The 20,418-nt window shown below is 42.1% G+C and overlaps 1 protein-coding gene across 1 annotated transcript in view; it reads left to right on the forward strand.

Moving 5' to 3' along the window:
- Window positions 1-6,642: 6,642 nt before the first annotated feature.
- PLBD1 (phospholipase B domain containing 1) overlaps window positions 6,643-20,418 on the forward strand; it is a 40,845-nt gene continuing 27,069 nt past the window's right edge. The window contains exons 1-4 of the mRNA XM_025204806.1: window positions 6,643-6,718; window positions 12,987-13,206; window positions 17,294-17,377; window positions 19,690-19,828. Coding sequence (XP_025060591.1) covers window positions 6,643-6,718; window positions 12,987-13,206; window positions 17,294-17,377; window positions 19,690-19,828 — 519 coding nt within the window. The remainder of the gene's footprint in view (window positions 6,719-12,986; window positions 13,207-17,293; window positions 17,378-19,689; window positions 19,829-20,418) is intronic.

A 20,418-nucleotide genomic window follows, 5' to 3' on the forward strand; every position in this document is an offset into this window, starting at 1 on the left:
CGTCCAGCCCGACCCGGTTACTCTGTCAGGTGCGCGCACACGTGTGCACACACACACACACAGAAAACCAGGGAGCAGGGAGGTCATCTAGTGCAAAGCGGGACCAGACCCAAGCACAACATCCCAGCCACGGCTTTGTCCAGCCGGGTCTTAGCAACCCATGGGCATGCACATGTACACACACAGAAACACATACACCCCCTACAGAGATGTCTATACACACATACATACAGTGCTGGACTATGCCATGCTGAATAAATGCATTATTATTTCTGCACAAATGTATGAACTCAATATGAATAATAACTGTGAACCACATATATATTTGTCATTTGAGAACAAAAATGTCCATTTTCCCCTTATTTAGAGGCCCCTCATATTGTGCAGCCCTAAACTGTAGTTTAAGTAGCTTTAGCCTAAATCCAGCATTGCACACCCCCCTTGTATATACATATACATATGTATACACACACACACTCACATATATATAAGGGGGGTGTATAGATGCATACACAGACACACACAGACAGAATGTACCTCAGGGGTCAGCAATGTTTTTGGGCATCCACATCTTAAAGGCATACACAAATATTTTATATCTTATGTACATCCATATATATACATATATGCACATCTGTATATACACATGTACACATGCACATACAGACATGTACACACAGAGGGCAGAAGCTTGCGCTAGCTAGCTAGCCATCTACTCCTGTCAGTCTATAAGGTGCAAATCTGCCTTGCCTTTTACTTGACTTCAGACTAACATGGTGACCTATTTCTAACTTTATTCCAACCATGCAGTTGGTTCAATACAAGATCACTCCTCAAAAATCCTTGCCTCTTGCAGTTTAAAAATATACAGACAGAAAGGAAATTGTATTGAGCTATAATAATAATAATTATTGAGCCATTATAATAATAATTATAACTGCTATGCACAGTATAGAGTAGGGAATAGACAGGGAATATTATAGTTAAGGATTAATATTTCACTTTGAATATATAAGCTTTTAGCAGGTTTCAAATAGTAAGTTTAAGAGGAGACAAAGTTTTCTTATAAGAAGGGTATATAATAGGCACCGTGCTTTTAGTATCAGAAGTGAAGCAGATGTTAAAGATGACCTGGTGTTATGTGCCGGTAGGGCAGTGGTTCCAACCTCTTTGGACTCATGGCACCCCTTGTTAGACTCAAGACTTCTCTCCATAACTTTTGTGAATTGAGTGGCTCCAGTTTCAAAAACTAATTTACATATTACAGTACTTACCTCCTTGAAGATGGATCCGGTACTGTGAGTGGGGGATTGGCCAGCCAGGGGCATACCTGAGCCTGCACTTTTTGCTGCTTATCATCTCACCTACTGGCAGCTTTGTTGAATCTGGCAGCACCCTGGTTGAGAATCACTGCTGTAGATAAACTTATTGCCATCCTGGTGCCTTTCTGGTAATTAATGGTAGCATACTAGCTAAGATTTAATAAAATACATTTCCTTTCCCTGTTATAAGCAACACTCGGAGACAGGTCTTTTTCATTTTATATTTGCATAGTGAGGTATTTTCAGCCAAATTTATTAAGTTAATATTAGGTTAAAAGTTATGACTGAGACTACTATAACGCTTTCAAGCTTAATGTTTGACTACTGTGGGGTTTTTGCTTCCTGCATTTAGATCTTTATTCTCCCGCCTCTGTGACTTCAGAACTGCAGTTCAGATGTAACTGTTCACATGCCTTTATGGCACATTTCTAGTGACCCTATTATTTTCTATAGATGTGATGCTTAAAGTTCAATTTTCCACCTGTTCTATCTGAGAGATCTTACAGATACGTATTAAAGCATTTGTTCCTATCTGTTAGTGCATAGACAAGATGATCCACAGGATGTGGGGCCATCTCTTTTATCTCAAAAGGAAGCCTGAAGCCTCATGATGACAAAAAGGATTTTCCAGCAATTGGAAAGATGGGGAAAAGAGAAACTAGGAAAGAATGCAAGATGGAAAGAAACAAAAAGGAGAGGAGGGAAGGAGGGATGGAAAGCAGCATCAGGGAATGAGAGTGACATTGGCAGTGGAGGCTTTGTGGTGGAGAGGAGAATGAGAAAGTTCTGGCAAGTAGATAATCAGATAGAAAATATTGTCCAGAGTTTCTGCTGTTTCACAAAAAGCCATGTGACACCATGGATACCCAGGAATAAGAGAGATACCAATAAAAAGAGTGGAGACAGGATCCCAGCCAAGCTTACCTCACTCATGTTGCTATTGCTGGATATGTAGAATTGTCCTAAAATAGTTTACTTCTGTCCACAGAACAGTGAACATATCCAAAAAACGTTTTACTTTAAGACAGAAGTACAGTTTTTGGGAAGGGGGGATAGGTGGAGGGGGGAAGCTGGCCTACCTTATCTCAGAGACCTGCTTTTCACATCTAAATTGCCATGACAAGAGAGTGCATTCGAACATTAATGCTGTTCAAAAGAGTGTGTCAACCATTCAAATTATAGAAAGACAAATTATGGGAAATTGAAGATATGGAAAGCCTTATAGTCAATGCCTGACTGACTCAATTACGTGGAAGTGTAGACAGTTGTTGCTGGATTAATGAGACGCTAGTAGAAGTGGCTGAATTATTCCTTGAACAATTTATACAGTGTTTTTGGACCTTCTAAAACATTTTAGGTGTCTAAATAGAATATTATTTTTTTTACACATTTGTTCATTATTCAGTAATCATTTTTGAATAATTTGAGTAAAGTTTTACCTTGAAGTTTGCATGCTGGTTTTTAGAGAGTATAGAGAGGAAGGTAGTCATGTTACTCAGAAGACAGGCAGAAGGCAGGATGTGGTGGCACCTTAGAGACTAACTGGGTGCATCTACATGAGATGTTTACTGTGGAGTTGACTAATTAGCTCTGCAGTAAAACATTTGTGACCCTATTAGGTGGTCACAGTAGACTAATAAATGCCTCTGCAGGAGTTCAGCTAAACACAAGTATCACCCTGCAGTGGTGTTGTTTCATGTGTTGCAGCACATGTGTAGACGGTGACACGGCTGGCTGGGGCACATGGGTGCTTCAGCATGGAGCTAGCTGGCAGGCAATCCTTGCACTGAAGCATTCTCATGCTTCAGCCAGCCCCTCTGCAGCACGGGGCTCCAGGTGCAGCAGAAGGCTGGTTGAGGCATGAGGGTGCTTCACTGCAGGGGCTGCTTGTGCCTCAGCCAGCCTAGCCCCAACTTGAGACACCTTTGTGCCCCAGCCAGCTCTTCTGCAGCATGTGAAGCCCTGCCGAAACAGACCTGGGCTGGCTAGTCTGATGGGGCTCCATATACTGTGAGGGGTTGGCTGGGCATGACGTTACTTCAGTGTGGGGGCTGCCTGCCAGCTAGCCCTGTGCTGAAGCACCCTCATGCCCCAGCCAGCCCTTCTGCAGCACATGGAGCCCGGTTGGAGGAGCTCTGGTTTGGCAGCCTGATGCCCTGTGTCCCCTGCCAGCCTGGGCTGCTTTGGCCTGGCTCCATTTGCTGTGTACAAATAAGCTCTGGAGCAATATGCTCTGGACTTTATTAATGCGCATTAATTGCACATGTAGACACACCCACTGAATTAGGTACTTCTCTAAATTAGTCTCTAAGATGCCTCTCTACTCTCCATTCTTTAGTATGCCTGATGTGTTACAACTCCAACAGCTAAAGTTAGTTGTTATGGCTTTTATTTTGGAGTTGTAAATAGACATCGCATTTGTCCTGGAAGAAAGCTTTTTTGCCTCAGGATCCTACAAACCTGAAAGTTTACTGTCCTGCTTCAACTCCCTCTGAAGTATGTGGGATAAAATGTGCTAATGCTTTTTCCCAGAAAATGGCTGTGTGCCTCAAAGGCTCTCTCTGTTTTCCCCAGGACATTCTGGCCAGGCTGTGTGCTCCTTTCTGGCAGCAATGTAGTTTGGAAGGGAGACATGTGCAAATGAGACCGTGTTACTCCTGCTTTGCTCTGGGCCAAACCCCAGGACAATCAGGCCCATTTCAAATGAGGTGTCTATGTATAGCTTCAATGACAAAACTCTTTGGGCTCAGTTTTTGACAAAAATTTGGACAAAGAAAAATTTTCTTGTATTTATTTTTTTAATGGAAGATTCAAAGTGTAATTCAAAATTCGTACTTATTTGACTGCTGCCCTCCCTGGTTTTCATCAGTGGCCCAGATCAAGTAACTAGCTTCAGATAATGGCAAGTCTTGTTTGATTATAGGTAAGGTGAAATATCTTACTTTGTCTTTAAGGGCAGGGGAAATAAACATGAGTCTGTTGCAGTATCCAAGTTTCCTTTGCATATTAAAAAAGGAAGAGAAACACCAGAACTTCCTCAGTTTGGTTGAACTGAAATATTAATATGCAACTATAGAACAGTATGACTTGGAGGCTAAAAACAGAAGAATATGGCTTTGTGGAAGTTCTGTTTGCTAGCTGCCAGGTTGTGCAGAAGTGGTTCTCAGTGAAATGGTAGGCATGGAATTGTTAGAAAGTTTGACAATTTGCTGGCAAGAGCTAAGGCCAGAAGTCAATAGATGGAATTTAGTTAATAACTCAATGTTCCCTTCTCTACAAAAATTAAGCATTATTAAAAAAACAAACTATTAACCCAAACCAAACATTAAAAAATTTGGAATTTAATACCTAAGGGTTCAGTGTGTCCCCTACTGCTATACTGTCCTTCACCCTACCTTAACATAGTGCTTTTTTCATTACATAAAGGTGTGTTGTTGGAGACATACAGGGTGTGTCTACACATGTATATTAATGCGAATGAATCAACTCTGGAGCATATTGCTCTGGGGGTTTATTGCACCCAGGCGGGACATCTACAAGTGTGCCTGGGACTGCAGCATGTTTTGCTGGGTTGGAGCAGCCCTGGCTGGCAGAGGGCCCCAGGGGTTAGCCTGCCAGCCTGGGGCTGCTTCCCTCAGCTCAGTGTGCACAAGGTTGCTTCAGTGTGGGACTAGCCAACAGGCAAGCCCCTCACTGAAATACCCTTTTGCCCCAGCCAGCTGGGGTAGTGTCTACACGTGTGCTGTTTCAGAGTAAAATATTTTGTGCAGGATAGTACAAAGGGGTGCATGTGTAGATGTGCAGTGTTTACCGTGCAGCTAACTAGTCTACTGTGCAGTAAACCTTGTGTAGACATATACACAGAATGCTTGAAAAATATACCCAAGACTTATATACTAGCCTGAGGAATAAGTCTGCCAGACAGGGCAAAAATACTTGTGTGCCACTCCTCAAAAGTTGCAACACCTGCACTTTTAAAGAATAGGAGCATGATTTACTGTTTTTAATTACAAGATAAGGTCCTTCCATTTTTAGTAAGTTAAAAGAACACTCAAGTCTAATTTATGGCAGTTTTGAGCAGTGAGGAAAAGAAATAGCTATCTAGTAGTGCTCAAATAGTGTCCCTGGCATTTTTAAATATTTACCAGGTAGTATTTATATAGCTACAAATGAGTGACATTTGTTAAACAGCTAATTAGTTGAATATTTTTGGACCATCTGTCTTTATTACATTGCTTGTTGTTTGGCTTTTCTATCCATTCTTTTTCCATATTGTAGGCTTTATTTTTTCTTGATGTCATCTTCAGTATCTGTCTTTTCTTTTCCTTTACTCTTCCCTCAGTCATTTCTCTCTTTATTTTCCTTCATTGTGCTCTCTGCCTTTTACCATGTAATTTCATTTCTTTTTTCTTCACCTTTAAGTAAAAGATCAAAACTCGGTTTTAACATCTGTTAATCTCTCTCATGATGACTCTTGTATTCAGCTCCACATGCAGATGTAGGGTTGGGAAATTCTTCCAGACACCTAGAAGACAGAAGACCAGTCACTGCCAGGTACAGACCAGACCAGAAGATGGACGGTTGCTTCTGTTGCTCAGGGCTATCATTTTAGGTGGGAAGCAAGATCTTCTCTGATTGCAGGAGAAGGAAAATTTTCTGAAATTCCTACTAGAGTGCTGTATTTTCCTGTCTTTGAGAGATCTAGGTTTCATCCCAGTCAATAAGTATCCTTAATTTGAAGGGCCGTGTCTCAAAACCCTTGCTAGTGGCTGCTGAAAGGGGAAAGGAGTATTATTGTTATTATTACTGCTTTGTTTATTTAATTTATTCACATTGTTATAGTATTTTTGTTTCATTTCCTTTCACGCCCTGCAGTGTCCTGGCTGCTGCAGAATTGTGCATCTTTCGCAACGTGCCTCTTTCAAATTTCTGGCTGCTTTTGTGATGGGGCGAGGGCGTCTCCACTAATTTGCCTTGTCCTCAGGGTTTTTGTTTTTGAGTCATCCATCTCAGTGACTAGTACCTGCCTCTGCTTGCTATACAGATCTACCCAAGCAGTAGTGCAGTGAAAACTTGCTTGGTTATTGACAGTGCCATTGGTGCCATTCAGAATCCTCTGGAGGGTAGTGCAAAAAACCCCCAACCAACCAACCAACTAACTGAAAAAAAAAACAAACCAACCCCCACCCAGGACACTGGTCAGCTGTCACTATGCTGTAACCTGGGGAAATCTCTGAGCAGCAGTGGCATGGGAACTACCTGTGAACTCATGATGCAAGTGCAGCGATGCATGCATATTTAGAAGGTTATTTTTGCAACCATGGTGATAGAAACTGTTGGTTCTCTTTCTTTCTTTCCTTCTTTAAAGAAAAGATTAGATTCTTCACAAGTTGATGGTACTTCCCTTGAGAAGGGCTCCTCCTCTCCCTACACAAGGTTTTCCCAAGCCCTGTGTTTTTTGTTGGCTTTAGACAAGGTTAAAAATTTGAATATTATAAAAACCTAAGTCTGGCTGTCTGTCCATAATGCTTTATTTGCGCTCTGATTGGATGACAAACAGCCAATCAGAGCACGAAGAAGCATTCTGATAGAAGGCAGCCTGCTGCCATGATGGTGGAGACACAGGGGATGGAAGGGGGGGAAGGGCGAGGCTAGCACTGCTCCCTGGAGACGGCAGCAACAGACCAGAAGGAAGTGGTGGGGTGAGGCCGGCTGGGCTGGCGGGGCCTGGCCCCCCCCCGCCACTCCCTGCAGGTAATGCCAGGAGGAGGGGAGCAGGCCTGGATGGGAGGGGCCTGGGGCTCCATCCCTGCCTGCTCCCCACCCGCCCGTCATTCTTGATGAGCAATTGCCTAGTAAATAAATTAATAAAATGGAGGTTTCAGAAGGATTCTGTTGCCCAGGTCCATTACTATACCTCTGTCCTAGATGCCTTTTTAAAAAATGAATGGCTGGAAGCATAAAACAGTATAGATTAAGATAGGGTTGAAATGTTTGATAGCAATTTGCATACTTTAATGCAAATACTACTTAATATGATTGCAGTGTAAGCTTCTATAAATACAGAGATTTTAACTAGTTTGCTGCTTTAACTCTTAACTGGACTATGTTCAGACAGGCCAGTGTTGATTTTTCCATAGTGATTAATGTATAGTTAGTGTTACAGGATAGGGGAATATATCCTTTGCATAGGATTCTGTTTTCACAGTATGTATGTGGACATGTACATGCATCTTTACAAGCAAGACAAGACAGAGTTAAGGTGGAATGCATTAAAGTTGGGTAGAATGAGAGTGAATTAGAGAGGATTAATACCGTGGTAAGGAGTGTTCTTTCCTGAAGTCTCACACTTGTGTTTTTAAAAATGTGTAAAGAAAGTTTCATGTTATTTTTGGGTGGCAGCTGACCTCTACTTGTACTGCATTTATCTTTTTTTTTTTTTTTAAGGAGTTTTTTTTTTGCTGGAGTTTCCTTCAATGCATTTTTTTCTTTTTTAAAAGAAGCAACAAAACAATTTAAACCAGTCTGGCTTATGGAGCCTCTGGGAGGAGAGGCTTCTTCCACAGTTCTTATGAGCACAGAAAAGTATCCCTCCTCTTCTGTAAACTATATCATGTCATAGGCGGGTGTATTTGGAAGGAAAAGAGAATTTTATGTATAGGGGCATGTGGACATCATTGAAGATTGAGGCAGAAAACTTTTATTCACTTTGGGTGTGTCTGCATGTACACACTTTAAACTTTTGGTTTAAAGTTACTGTGTAGTAAGTAGGAATAGGCCAGTATCTACACGTGAGCGTTAAAGTGCATTAACACTGTTAGTCCCAAAGTTAGTCCCAAGTCAATCCACCGACACAATGTTACTGTGCAGTAAGGTGTCTACATGTTCGTTACTGCGCAGTAACTAATCAGATGTAAATTTGATATCTGCATGATACAGGTAAAGAGTTGCAAGCTGCTTTTACTTACTCATTTTGTTTTTATAAAATGTACTCATTTTCCTTCTATGTTAAACTCATGATAGGGCTATTTTAGTTTGCCTAAGATACAGAAAATAACTAGAAATGGCTGTGATCCTAAAAGATTCCACTCCTCTCCCACTTAGAACAAAATACATGCATACTTGCAGAGTTTGAAGAAGAAGCTATTTTGAAAATAGGATAAGCCAGAAAAGCTTACAGAGCTTTTAGTCTTTGGTTAAAATTGTTCTGGGATATGATAATAAGAACATTAAGTTCTCGGGTAAGTTGTTTTGTGAAAGGGCCCGAAAACCAGACTTTTGATAGGAAATTAGAAAGTTTCAACTGTGTTGGTAGAGCGGCTTGTTCTACTACATACTGGGTGCATCTACATGCATCTCTACGGAGCCTTTGTTACTGTGCTGTCATTTAGGACTTCCTTTTGGAAGTCCTAAACGACGGAGCAGTAACAGCCCGTATTGCGTCGTGCTGGCAGCGCATGTTTTTTTTCCGCCGCTATGGCACCATAGCAACGCATGATACTGAGGGCGACATAGCATCTTGTGTAGAGGTGCCCACTGACTTTTTGACCACCTGATTTCAGGTGAATCTGGCTTGTATCCTTGTTCAGCAGTTCTTGCTCTTTTCTCACTCTTTATGTTTCATGCCCCCCATAGTTTGTTTTTATGAACCTCAGCTTTGGAGGACTGTCCTTAGCACGGTGATGCGTTATCTATCTTGATGAAACCTCTTTTGTTTTGCTGGTTGCTCAGCCTGGGTGAATCTGATATGACAATGTGATTTGAGTTGCTCCTAAACCTAGAGCAGGAGAGGGACAATATGCATTTCGAGAAGATAGTTAAGAAGGCTTCACCTTTCTGCTGTATTCTACCTTCCTGAAGAAGTGTCCAGGTCTGTTGAGTCTTAATGAACCTTTTAAAATCCTTCAATCCACAGAAAGCAAGCATCACCATTTAAAACACTGTCCCAACAGCCAACTGCAAGGAAGCACTGAAAATAAAAAGCATTGTGTTCATGGCTTAAAACTCATGTCACCTAATATCTATAAAACTCCTATAATGGAGTCTGGACAAAAGAAAAATCTCATTCAGTGCTAAGTGATAACCAAGCCTACATTTTAAATTTTGATATAAGAGAGCAACATCTTTTATGGAGCATAACAAATATTGATGCGATAAGAAACAACTGCTGGTCTGCTTGCTAGAACACTAGACTAGCCTATAGAACTTTTCTGTCCATAAAGAGAGAGAGAGCCTTTTAAAATATTGAATTCCTGAGTTAAAGAAAAGGATGAAAACTACTTTAAAACAACTGAGATACTACACTGCCCATGTCAGTAATGCTAAGTTCAAGAAACAGCATAGCTTGCTTAGAAATGGTTATACTTTTTAAATTCAGAAATTTCATAGCTTGTGGTAAAAATCACTTCTTAATGTCGTATTTTAGGGTACCAAGCAAAATAAGTATATATTTTATCTGAAATCAAACTAGGTACTTAACCATTAATGCCTTCACTTACATCTTCAAAAGGAGGCTAGATAATCACCTAGCTGTTCTTTCCTGCCATGGCAGGGGGGTCGGACTTGATGATCTGCTCAGGTCCCTTCCGACCCTACCAACTATGAAACTAACTATGAAACAGTTATCTTAAAAGTATTAGATATTTTGTTAACACATGCATTGTAATTGTTTTTATGGTACCAGTTATTGTAGCATGAATACTAACCATGGTGAGATTCGTCCATATTAGAGTCCGCTCTCTGCTATGTTTAAGGACATAGGGATGCAAAATTAATTAAGGTAGTTATGCTGGGTATGTCTACACGAGACGTTAATTGTGCAGCGGCATCGTTTACTGCGCAGTAAGCGTGTGTGTCAACAGATGCTTCCTATGCAGTAAACCTTGCTAATCATGAGTAACCTGCAAAAGCAAAGAGCAAATTTACTTTAGATTAGTAACGGCACGGTAGTGCTTGTGTAGACGCCTGACTGGGACAAATCTGCTCCTGGTCAGCTGTCCACAAGCGGATAGGAGATTGTTCCCTGCCTCTAGGAGCTACCTGTTGCCAGGGCGGGCTCTGCCACCGGAGCCTGAGTAGGGACTACGTCCCCCTGGCCTGGCAGAAGGGAGCTCCAAGCCCCTCGCTCTGAGATTGCAGTCGGGGAGTGGGGGCTGGGAGATCCTTATTTCTCAGTACCCGCTCTGTCATTGCAATCTGAGCTGGGAGATGCTCATCTCCCATCGCTAGCTCTGCAACCATGGAGCCGGTACCAGGAGATAAGGGTCTCCCAGTGCTGGCCTCACAGCTGCGGAGCCGGTGCTGGAAGATAAGGGTCTCCCAGTACCAGCCTCACGACCATGGAGCTGGTGCTGGGAGATAAAGATCTCCCAGCGCCAGCCCTCTGGTGTGGAGCTGGCACTGGGAGCTTCCTGCTGGCAAGGGCAGGGGAGCCTGATCTCCGCCCAGCTCCATGAGTGTGGAGCTGGGCAGGGAACAGGCTGGGGAGCTTGTTCCCCACTCAGTTCCCTGAGCACGAAGCTGGTTGGGGAACAAGCTCACCAGCCTGTTCCCCACCCAGCTCAATGCTCACAGAGCTGAGTGGGAAACAGGCTCCCTATCGTCCACCCTGTCTGGGGTCGGAGACTGGGAACTGCCCTGGTCAGGGTTAGGTCCCAGCCCCCTGCCCCCATTGGGTGATGAGGCACGGGGCCTGTAGCTGTAGGAGTGGGGTAGGTCCGAGGCTCCTGCCTCCAATCTGCAGATGGGACAGCCAGCAACGAGCTAGCTGCTAGCTGCCTCACCAGCAGATTGGGGTAGGGGACTGGGACCTGTCACTCTCCAAGTCCCCTGCCTGTGATCGGGGGAGCCAGGGCCAGGAGCTCCCTGCTGCCAGGGCAAGGGGACATTGTCCCCGCCCTGGAAGAAGGAAACCCCCGAGGGCAGAGTGTAATGTCCTAACCCCAGCCAGCAAAAAATGTATTCTGGCCCAGGAAACAGGTTTTGGTGACTCAGGAGGCAAGATTGCTCTTTTAATTGTATTTGGTAATTTTCAAAATGCAAAAGGAAATAAGCTTGTAATTTTTCATCATTGCACATAAAGACAAGATGATATTTTAAGTCAGTGGTTCTCTGCCTTCTTAGACTCGAAGCCCCCTCAGTAACTTTTCAGAATTTAGTGGCACCCCCTTTCAAAAAATAAGTTATTACAATGCCTCTGCATAGACATGCACAATTCCTTTCCCTTGCATGCACACACACAAGTAGATGCCTTTTGCAGCATAAGCACACTGAGCCTGGCTTCCTAGAGATCCCTTTGAGATTGCTGTATTGATTTAACCAATCTAACAGCTGAGGCTGCTGCACTGGGGTGAGATGGTGAGAGGAAGGGAGGCAACCTAGGTTTCCTTAGCCCTGGCCACTCACTGCCTGCACTGGATGCTGTTGTTTTTATTGCCCATGGAGCTCCCTGCTGTGCTGTGCTGCTCTAGGACAGCTGCAGGTCCCTAACCTGACCTCTAGCCCTAGCACATAGGTATCTCCCTAGTCAGGACATCATTGAGACAGCAGGAAGAGCAGCTTAAAATTTATCTCCAGGCTGCTGTGCTGCCTCTGCTGCCAGGTAGAACTGCCCCACATGCCTGTTTCCAGGAGGCACAGGCAGAGCTGGACTGGGATAGGAGGGGATGCTCTTAACTAATATAGGCAGGAATACCCCACTGCTGCAGTATCTGCTTGGTCCAGCTCCACACATCTCTAGGAAGCGGAGGCACACGGGGCAGTTTCATCTGGGTGCTTATAGTACATACTAACTTTAACACTGCTTAATATTGCACAGATTTAGCATGCTCTAAGTGTCATATGTAACCTCACCTTAAATGGCAATATATATATATATTTTTTAAATCAACTCCAGCCAACCAAGGAGTCTCACTTTAACTTTCTCCTTTAGTGGATATCTTTAGTGAGAACAGGTAGTTTAAATAGTTAGCATTTTTTAGCATGTCTGTTTACCATCTTGAACCCCAAAAAAACAAAAAACAAAGAGTTATAGAAATCTTTGTACAACAGTGAGTTGAACAAATCAGCAGATGGGGATCTGATGATTTCTCTTGATTATTTCAAATACAGACTGGAAAGAATGGCCTAGAACTGAAAAGTTCCATAAACTTGACTGCCAGTCCTTAGATTCATTGATTCATTTTATTGTTTTGGTTATAATCCCACCTTTACTTTTTCACCAAAAGAAAGAGATGGGGGGAGGAAATCAAACTTAACCTATTCATAGGGTTGACATAATCAGGCCCTCTAACAGTCTTAACTATTTTACTTGGTATTTTTATTGAATTCCCCAAAATACTGAAAGTCAGAATTTTTCTCAGCAGTTTTAATTTTATTATTTTAGTGCAATTAACCCTTTGGGTTCTTGGTTATTTGGCTCTCCTGTGAGCTTTTGTAAAGACAGTAGCAGTTCAATGCTTTTATTTCTAGTTATCCACTTATACGTGGGAGTAAAAGCAGTGTTTCCTAAAATTTACACTGACAATATAGGCTCAGCTTATAGGCAGGGTTGATTTATAAATCAGAATGCTGTATATTTTAGTGGAGTGGGTTTCCTAACACTTCCAATTGCTGGCAAAAGATAATGCAACATTCTAACTTTTTCTTGCTTGTTTTTGCTTGCAGAAATCCGTTATGCAACTGTATATTGGGTGAAAGATCAGAAGATATTCCAGGTCAAAGATACATTGGACAGGAAAGGAGATGCCTATGGCTTTTACAATGACACTATACAATCAACAGGATGGGGAATTCTAGAGATCAAAGCAGGCTATGGTAGTCAGTCCATAAGCAATGAAAACATCATGTATGCTGCTGGTTTTTTGGAAGGCTATCTTACAGCACCGTAAGTGCCTGGGTAAAAATTCAGTGAGTGATTCTGTCAGGAGATCTCTCCTATACCTTTTCCATCTTCTCCATTAACTTACCATTTAAAATAACCATAAAGGCAGGCGACTCCAAATATTTGTGATATTAATATTTATTTCCTTTCATCCCATGATCAAAATGTATTTTTTTCTTGACACATCATTTTGCATTTCCAAATTCTATAACTTCTTGTTTTCTGTGGATTGTTACTTGGAACTTTACCTTGTTTTTGAAAGACAGAGTAAAGAAAAAAAAGATCTTTCCCTGAAAATACTGGTAAATACCAGTAAGTAAGCAGCAGCTGCAAGGAAGCCCAGCCTGCTATTTGTGCTGCTCTGAGGAACATGCACAGTCTTATTGTGTAGCGTTACTTTCATTTCCCCCCTCTCCCATCCTTCCTCACACGGAGGCTTAAGGTATAGAAACTGGATTTACTGTATTTCCTTGCTTATTATGTACACCACAATTTTTAGCAGCTGATTTTTGGAAGAAAGATGCATGTGGTATGTGAGAAAATATGGTGTGCTAAATGATAGGTAAAAGATGAGAATAGGGTGATGGCAAATAGCTCATCTGAAGCACCCCAAGCTTTGGATCAGCTGGTTAGGTACTCTTCATGCACACAGTATTATCAGTGCTGCAGGACCAATGAGCATAGTTCAGTTCCCCATCCCTTTGACAGCAGAGTCCCAGTAGCAATAGTAAATGGATTTGCTTTGCTCTGGTTGGAACCAGCAAGGAGGTGAAATGGCAGTCGACCCTACTGGGCACAAGTAAGCATGGTATTGATCATACTGGTTGTCATCTGCCACAGTGGCAAAATGTTGCTATGTTTTTGCCTTTGGTGAACTGCAAGTCTGGGAGTCCATTTTCACAGTGACTTTGCAATTTACTGAACTGTTTGAGAAGTGAGAGCTCACTGCAGATTTATGGACTTCAGAAAAATCTCTCTGAAGGAAAGAAAACAGTCTTGCCTTCCCTGCTCAAATGTTCATGGAATCCCAGTTAATGTCAAGACATGCAGGTGTGCTACCGCTGGGACATTTGCATAAATATTCCACAGTGAAATCTTGAACAAAAGTGGAGTGTCACAATCTTCATTTCCTGGAAAGCTACTTCTCCAAGAACAAGCAGTGTCTGAGTTTTCTCCAAACAGAGATTAAAAAGAAAATCTGTTTATACACTGGTTTTCTTCTTTTGTATAGCATTGACCACAGTCATTACATGCAGCTTAACCCACTGCAGTTTAAAGACTGCCTTGCCCTGATAACAGCCAGCTGAAAGCATAACAGTCTCTTTTGAATGTGCTGAAGGCTTTACCTGCATAGACAGTTGCTCAGCTGTCAAGTATCAGGCTCCAGCAACACTATTGAGAGAGACTGGCGTGTTCCATTTCACTGAACAGCACATAGATCATATCTGTGCTTTAAAATAAAGAAAACAAACAAACAAACAAAAAAAAAAAAATCAGGAAGAAATTTTATGATGAAAACAACTCTGAAGCAGCTTTTGGGGCTTTTTTGCCATATCTTATCCTTCTGTTGTATAGGCTAAGGATTTGTCCTGCTGTGTGCATTTCTTAGCTTCTTTAGCTTGCTATAAAACAAAATGCCTCACAAGAAAGGGAGAATCTCCTCTTACAAGGGATTAATTTGTGTCTTCTTACCATATGTTTGTGGGAGTGCTTTGGACGCTCTGCTGGTTAAATTGAGAGAGTGGGTTAGGATGAGAGAAGTTTTTCTAGCATTGCATCCAATAATGGTGTATTATAGAGTGAAAGAGGTGTGCAGGGGCAGTGGGAGGAGAAGGGGAAAGTAATTTATTTTATAATTGCTTTTGGCAGGTGGGTACTATCTGTTAGTAAACTTGTCAATAATTCACTCACTCCATTCAGATTGGGATGCAATCTTTTGTCATTGCTTGGCTCAGAGATAGCTCTGGGAGCTCTTTCAAGAACTCACATAGTATAAATACACTTAGAATGATTAGCTCAGATTTACAAAAGTGAGTGCCTGAAATGAGGCACCTAAACCCATGTTGACAGTTAAACAGAAACTACTTTTTAGAGGTGCTAGTATCAAGTTTGTAGGGCTAGCTGTACTTCAGACTTCCCAGCTCACCCAACAGTTGCTATGCCCCACGTGTTCCTTCTTTCTGTGGTGGAATCCCATGGTTTTCCCACTCTTAGATTAGGGATATCTTACTTCAGACTTCCTGAAAACTCCCTCTTTTCCCCTTCTTGCTCAGATGCAGGTCCTCTCCCCTTCCCTTCTTCCCTGCTCCCCTACCTGTCTCTGCCACTGCGTCCTTGCTGTCCCAGGGGTGAGAGGAATTCCAGATCTGCTCCAGCTGTTTGCCTTACTTATCTCCAGCATGTACCTCCACTGGGAGCCTAGCAGTCCTCAGAACAGGAGCCATAGTATGTCCTTACCTTCTTTATATTGCTCAATTATCAAAATGGGAGTGTAACAGCAGCAAGAGTCTCGTCCTTAAATGCAACTTAATCCCAGTCTCTGAGGGGACTTGGGGACAAGGCCTACTGTTTTTCCAACCCAAGTCTTCCCAGCTGGCGTTGCTGTGATCAGAGTCGTCCCTAGGTTACAGTAAAATGGGGCAACTGCCCTAGGCCCTGTGCTTTGGTGGGGACCCACAGAGCCAAGTGGAGTGGCTGTGGCCCCTCCTGTGGGGCCCACCTGGAGCTGGTGGCTCATCCCTGCACTACAGAAGAAGCACGGAGACCCCCCCGCCACCTCTTTGCAGGGGTACCATGGCCCTGCGATGTGTTAAGGGGGCCCTGCACGGACTGATTTATCCTGGGCCCTGTACTCCTTTAGGGTCGGCTCTGGCTGTGATGAAGAAGTGACCAAGGATTATCACAGGCTTTAACAGAAGGAAGTCCAGCTAGATGGACTTCTCTCTGCCTAACTGCAGGAGAGCCAGAATTGGCAATAGTTCTCAGTATGAGGAGAGAGCTTTGCACTGATAAGTGACCTAGTCATACTGATTTGAGCCAGCAAGGCTGCCATTTGTGATTCTTTGCTAGAGCTGCACGATTTTTCAGGTGCAGTGTCTGAACCAAAAAACTGGGAAAAAAAAATTGGTTTGGGATGAATCGAACCAGTATTTTTTGGCATGTCAAAACAAAACAAGTATTTCTTGTGACTGACTCAAGAAAACTCAATTTATCCTGGAATTACTGGCTAATGTTCTGTTTATTTTTTTAGCTCATTTAACCCTTTTTAGTCTTGAAAATAAAATAGGCCAAATTTGATGTGAGAACATCATTTAAAACTGAAAAGTCAAAACCTTGTGTTTTAAAAGTGCCGAAATGTAACATTGTCAAAATCCCTGCCTTAGTTTTTGTAAAAAAATAATAATTTTCTGAATTTGTATCATATTCATGAATATATTTTTTCCATGAAAATTGCATTTTTCAGTGACCTTACTATTTGTTGATAAAAGTTGTCTAGCTATATTCACCTCCAGTCCCCCTCCTCAAAAAGGTAGGACTACTGGCAATCTATGCACTGCGGAAGTACACAGGACCATTTGTCCTTTGTAAATATACACTGTTTATAAAAAAAGAAAAAACTTGACTAGTGGTAAAACTCTGTGAGATAGCACTCTGAGTTTCTCACTAGCTATTAAATCAGCAAAATACACCTTAAGACATCACTGCTTTCTTGATTGTAAATGACGTCATTTCCAGTAAATTACCCATGTTATATTTCAACTAACACGCCAGGACTTTCAAGATACTGCAGCACTACATACACACAAGCATGCGCTCAAGCACTCATACACATTAAACTGATGTTTCATTGTCCAGATAGGTTAGTATCACTGGTCTCCTGTTTTTCCATTGTAAGACTGTTTGAGCAGAGGTTGAGCCATGTCATTTTTACTCTGAACAGTTCCTTTCTTTCTCTTGCATTATGGTTTGTCTTGGAGGTTAGCAGAGCGAACTGGGGTATAGAAAGAGCTGACTTATCTGTTCATATATATGAAGCTAAAGGGGTGGGAAAAATTGCAGAAAATAACTTTTTCTACACTTACTCTTTCAGACACATGCGCGATCATGCTTTAAATCTGTATCCAGAACTAATTAAGAGTCCTGCAATTCGGAGTGGAGTTCAGAAGTTTATGGGGTAGGTACTTAGTTATTAGAACTTCCATTCATGCATTCTTGCACTCATTTTGGAAACAGAAGAATGATGGAATCCTTAGGTCATTCATTGTCTTAGTTGTATGCTGTACAAGTAGTAGAGCTTTCTTATACACATGTGCCACTACACAAATAAGAATTGCCAGCAAGCTTTCAGAAGGGACTGTCTCATTCTTTTCATTGTGGTCCTCAAAAAAGATGTGCCCAACGTGGTATGCTTTTTCTACACATGATGCTACATCATCATAGTAATGTGCTATGGTGACGTAGGATCCATGGGCATCTACATGTGACCAGTAGCTACTCTGCTGTAGCAATGTGCTCCCCTGGTATAGCATGTTGGTATGGCAAAGTAGCTGCTAAAAATAACCATGCATTGTGCGTACGGTGCAGTATGGGCTGTTACTGTGCCATGATTTAGTACTTCCTTTTGGATGGCGCATTAACAATGTTGCCATAACGACATGTGTAGATGCGCCCATTGAACACTGGCATTATCCAAGGTTTTATTTAATATTAATGAACCCTCAAGATTAATTTTATTTACTATATTTTCAGAAACGTTTGTGCTGTGAACACCACACACTGAACCATCTGGTTTCTTCTTAGGAAACAATTTTTCAGCTTGCCCTTTCTTGCCACAACTGAAATTTGTGTGGGTGGGGTATGTCCTAGGAGGTGAAGTGTGTTCTATGTTAGCTTCTGAGTACCTGATTCTTCTTTCTTTTGCCCCTGCACAAATCAGGAATAATTCTGTTCTAGTAATGGAGTTATACTGATGTAAGGAGGAGAAGCAGGCCCTAACTTGGGTGATTCCGCAAATGACCTGCTTTATTTCTCTCCTTACATTTGTGTGCCACTGCAATTTCTATTTTCTTTCTTTTACAGTACCTCAGCCTTATGCTCATTTTTGTGCCAGAACGCTTTGTAGGTGGCATGCTTTTCTGAGTTCTGGGCTCCTCTTATGATATCTTCTTACAACTAGAAGTAAAGGATCTCAGGGTTTTCTTACCACCCTCTTAACCTCCATTCTCACTTTCCTCCTGGAAAAGAATATGGGGTGGCCACCATGCCTGGGCAGACATTCCGCGTGAGATCCTACACTGAGGGCATGCCTACATGTATATTTATGCCAGCTTAAATCTACTGCGCAATAAGTAGGAATAGGCTGGTGTCTACACGTACAGGCATTAAAGTGCGTTAACACTATGTGTAGATTGGCAGAATGTTACTGCCCAGTAAGGCATCTATAGGTGTGTTACTGCACAGTAACCAATCAGACGTAAATTTGATACCTGCATGATGCAGGTATCAAATTTACGCTCAAGTTAGCATAAGTTGCCTTATTTATTGTGTAGTATGGGCATGCGTGTGTAGATGCTTGCCTGTAGTGCGCAGTAATTTCGGTTACTGTGCAGTAAATGCACACATGTAGCCATGTCCTTAATCTCCAAAGAGATGCAACAGAGTAGACCTAATCCAGGGGAGATGCAATGGAGTGGCAGTAAAATGTGGCGTTATAGGAGACCAATATTTTGCCTAGATCCAGGACAGCTGTGAGAGCTGCTCTGTCTCACAGAAGCCATTCTTGGGCTGTCCTGTAGTATAGAAAGCCTATATCCCTGAGCCCTGTGACCAGGCACCCTACTGCTCCCAGTATTCTTACTAAGCTTATTGTCAGGCTATATGGGTCCTTATGTTGCTCCACCCCAGTGGAATTCTTTGGAGGTCAGCCACAGTTGTTTTATGTCCTTGCATGTTGTCAGCATGAAGAACCGAGTGAAGAGAAGCCAGGGTCTGATCCTGTCAGTGGCTCTAGGGATAGGTGAAGATGAAGGGAAGAAGAGAGCTATGGGAGAGTCTCATAATGATAACAATGATTTGGGCCCGTGGTCATACCCACTCTGTTGGTGTGCTCTTTCAAGTATTGTATTTGTAAGGGTGTTGTTGGATATTACCTTTCCCATATGTTAAAAGCTCTCAAGATGGGAGTGTCTGTACATTTAGGCAGGAAAAGACGAGTTAGATGCTCTCTGAGCAGTCTCAAAGTTACATCTCTTTAGACAAAAATTATCTCCAGCTGGTGTTAGGCAGCTCTTGTTACATCAAGTCAGTGCTGTGCATGTTAAAGAGGGTATTAACCCTTAACACGTGGCTGCTTACAGCATGTGCTAACTTTAATACCACATAACACTCCTTAGATTTAGCACATTGAAATTATAACACCACCCTAATGCAGAGCAAATCTAAGAGCATCCTGAAAAAAATAAACAAAAAAATCCTTTGGCTTGACAGGAAACAGAATAACTGGACAAGACAGCAAATTAAGAAAAAAAAGGGTGATCCCTTCTGGAGACATGCTGGCTACATTACTGCACAGCTGGATGGACTATACCTGGGAGCCCTAGAATGGGCTAAACGCCACAAACAAACGGTAAGCCTGGTGACATTCTCTGCAAGCACTTTTGGGGGAGAAGTGTGAATGAGAAGAAAATTCAGAGTAAAAAAAAAAAAAAAAGTATTTAAAGGTAAATGCCTCCTCTTAACCTATTCACCTTATGAAACTTCTAGCAACATTAACGAAGGCTTAATATGATTACTATTAACAAATGGTGCAGATCAGATAAGTGTTTATTAAAACTGTAAATTAGGAAGCCTACTCTCTTGGAAGCCAGTTGGCATGAGAGAGCTTGTTACATGCATGTATATGGAAAGGGATGAGGTGGAAAAACCTGCCTTTGCAGCATTCTGTGATGGCTTTTGGGTCAGAAACTCTCTGGGTGTTGAAACTACCAGTAGTGTAGTAAGCAAGCAAGCTGGAAATTTACTAAGGCTTTACTATAGCTAATTTACTAAAATTAAAGCTACGTTACTAAAATAAAGACCTCTCTTAGCAACCTTTGGTTTTGGGGGTACAGATTTTGTAATTTTAGTGTGGCTTTTTTTTTTTAAATTAGTCTTCCATTTCAGTGCATGCCTGGCAGCATTATGGTAGTGGAATCTTTTTTATAGTTCATAGTGGAG

The sequence above is a fragment of the Alligator sinensis genome, unplaced genomic scaffold, assembly GCF_000455745.1.
Source record: "Alligator sinensis unplaced genomic scaffold, ASM45574v1 scaffold166_1, whole genome shotgun sequence".
Lineage (NCBI taxonomy): Eukaryota > Metazoa > Chordata > Crocodylia > Alligatoridae > Alligator > Alligator sinensis.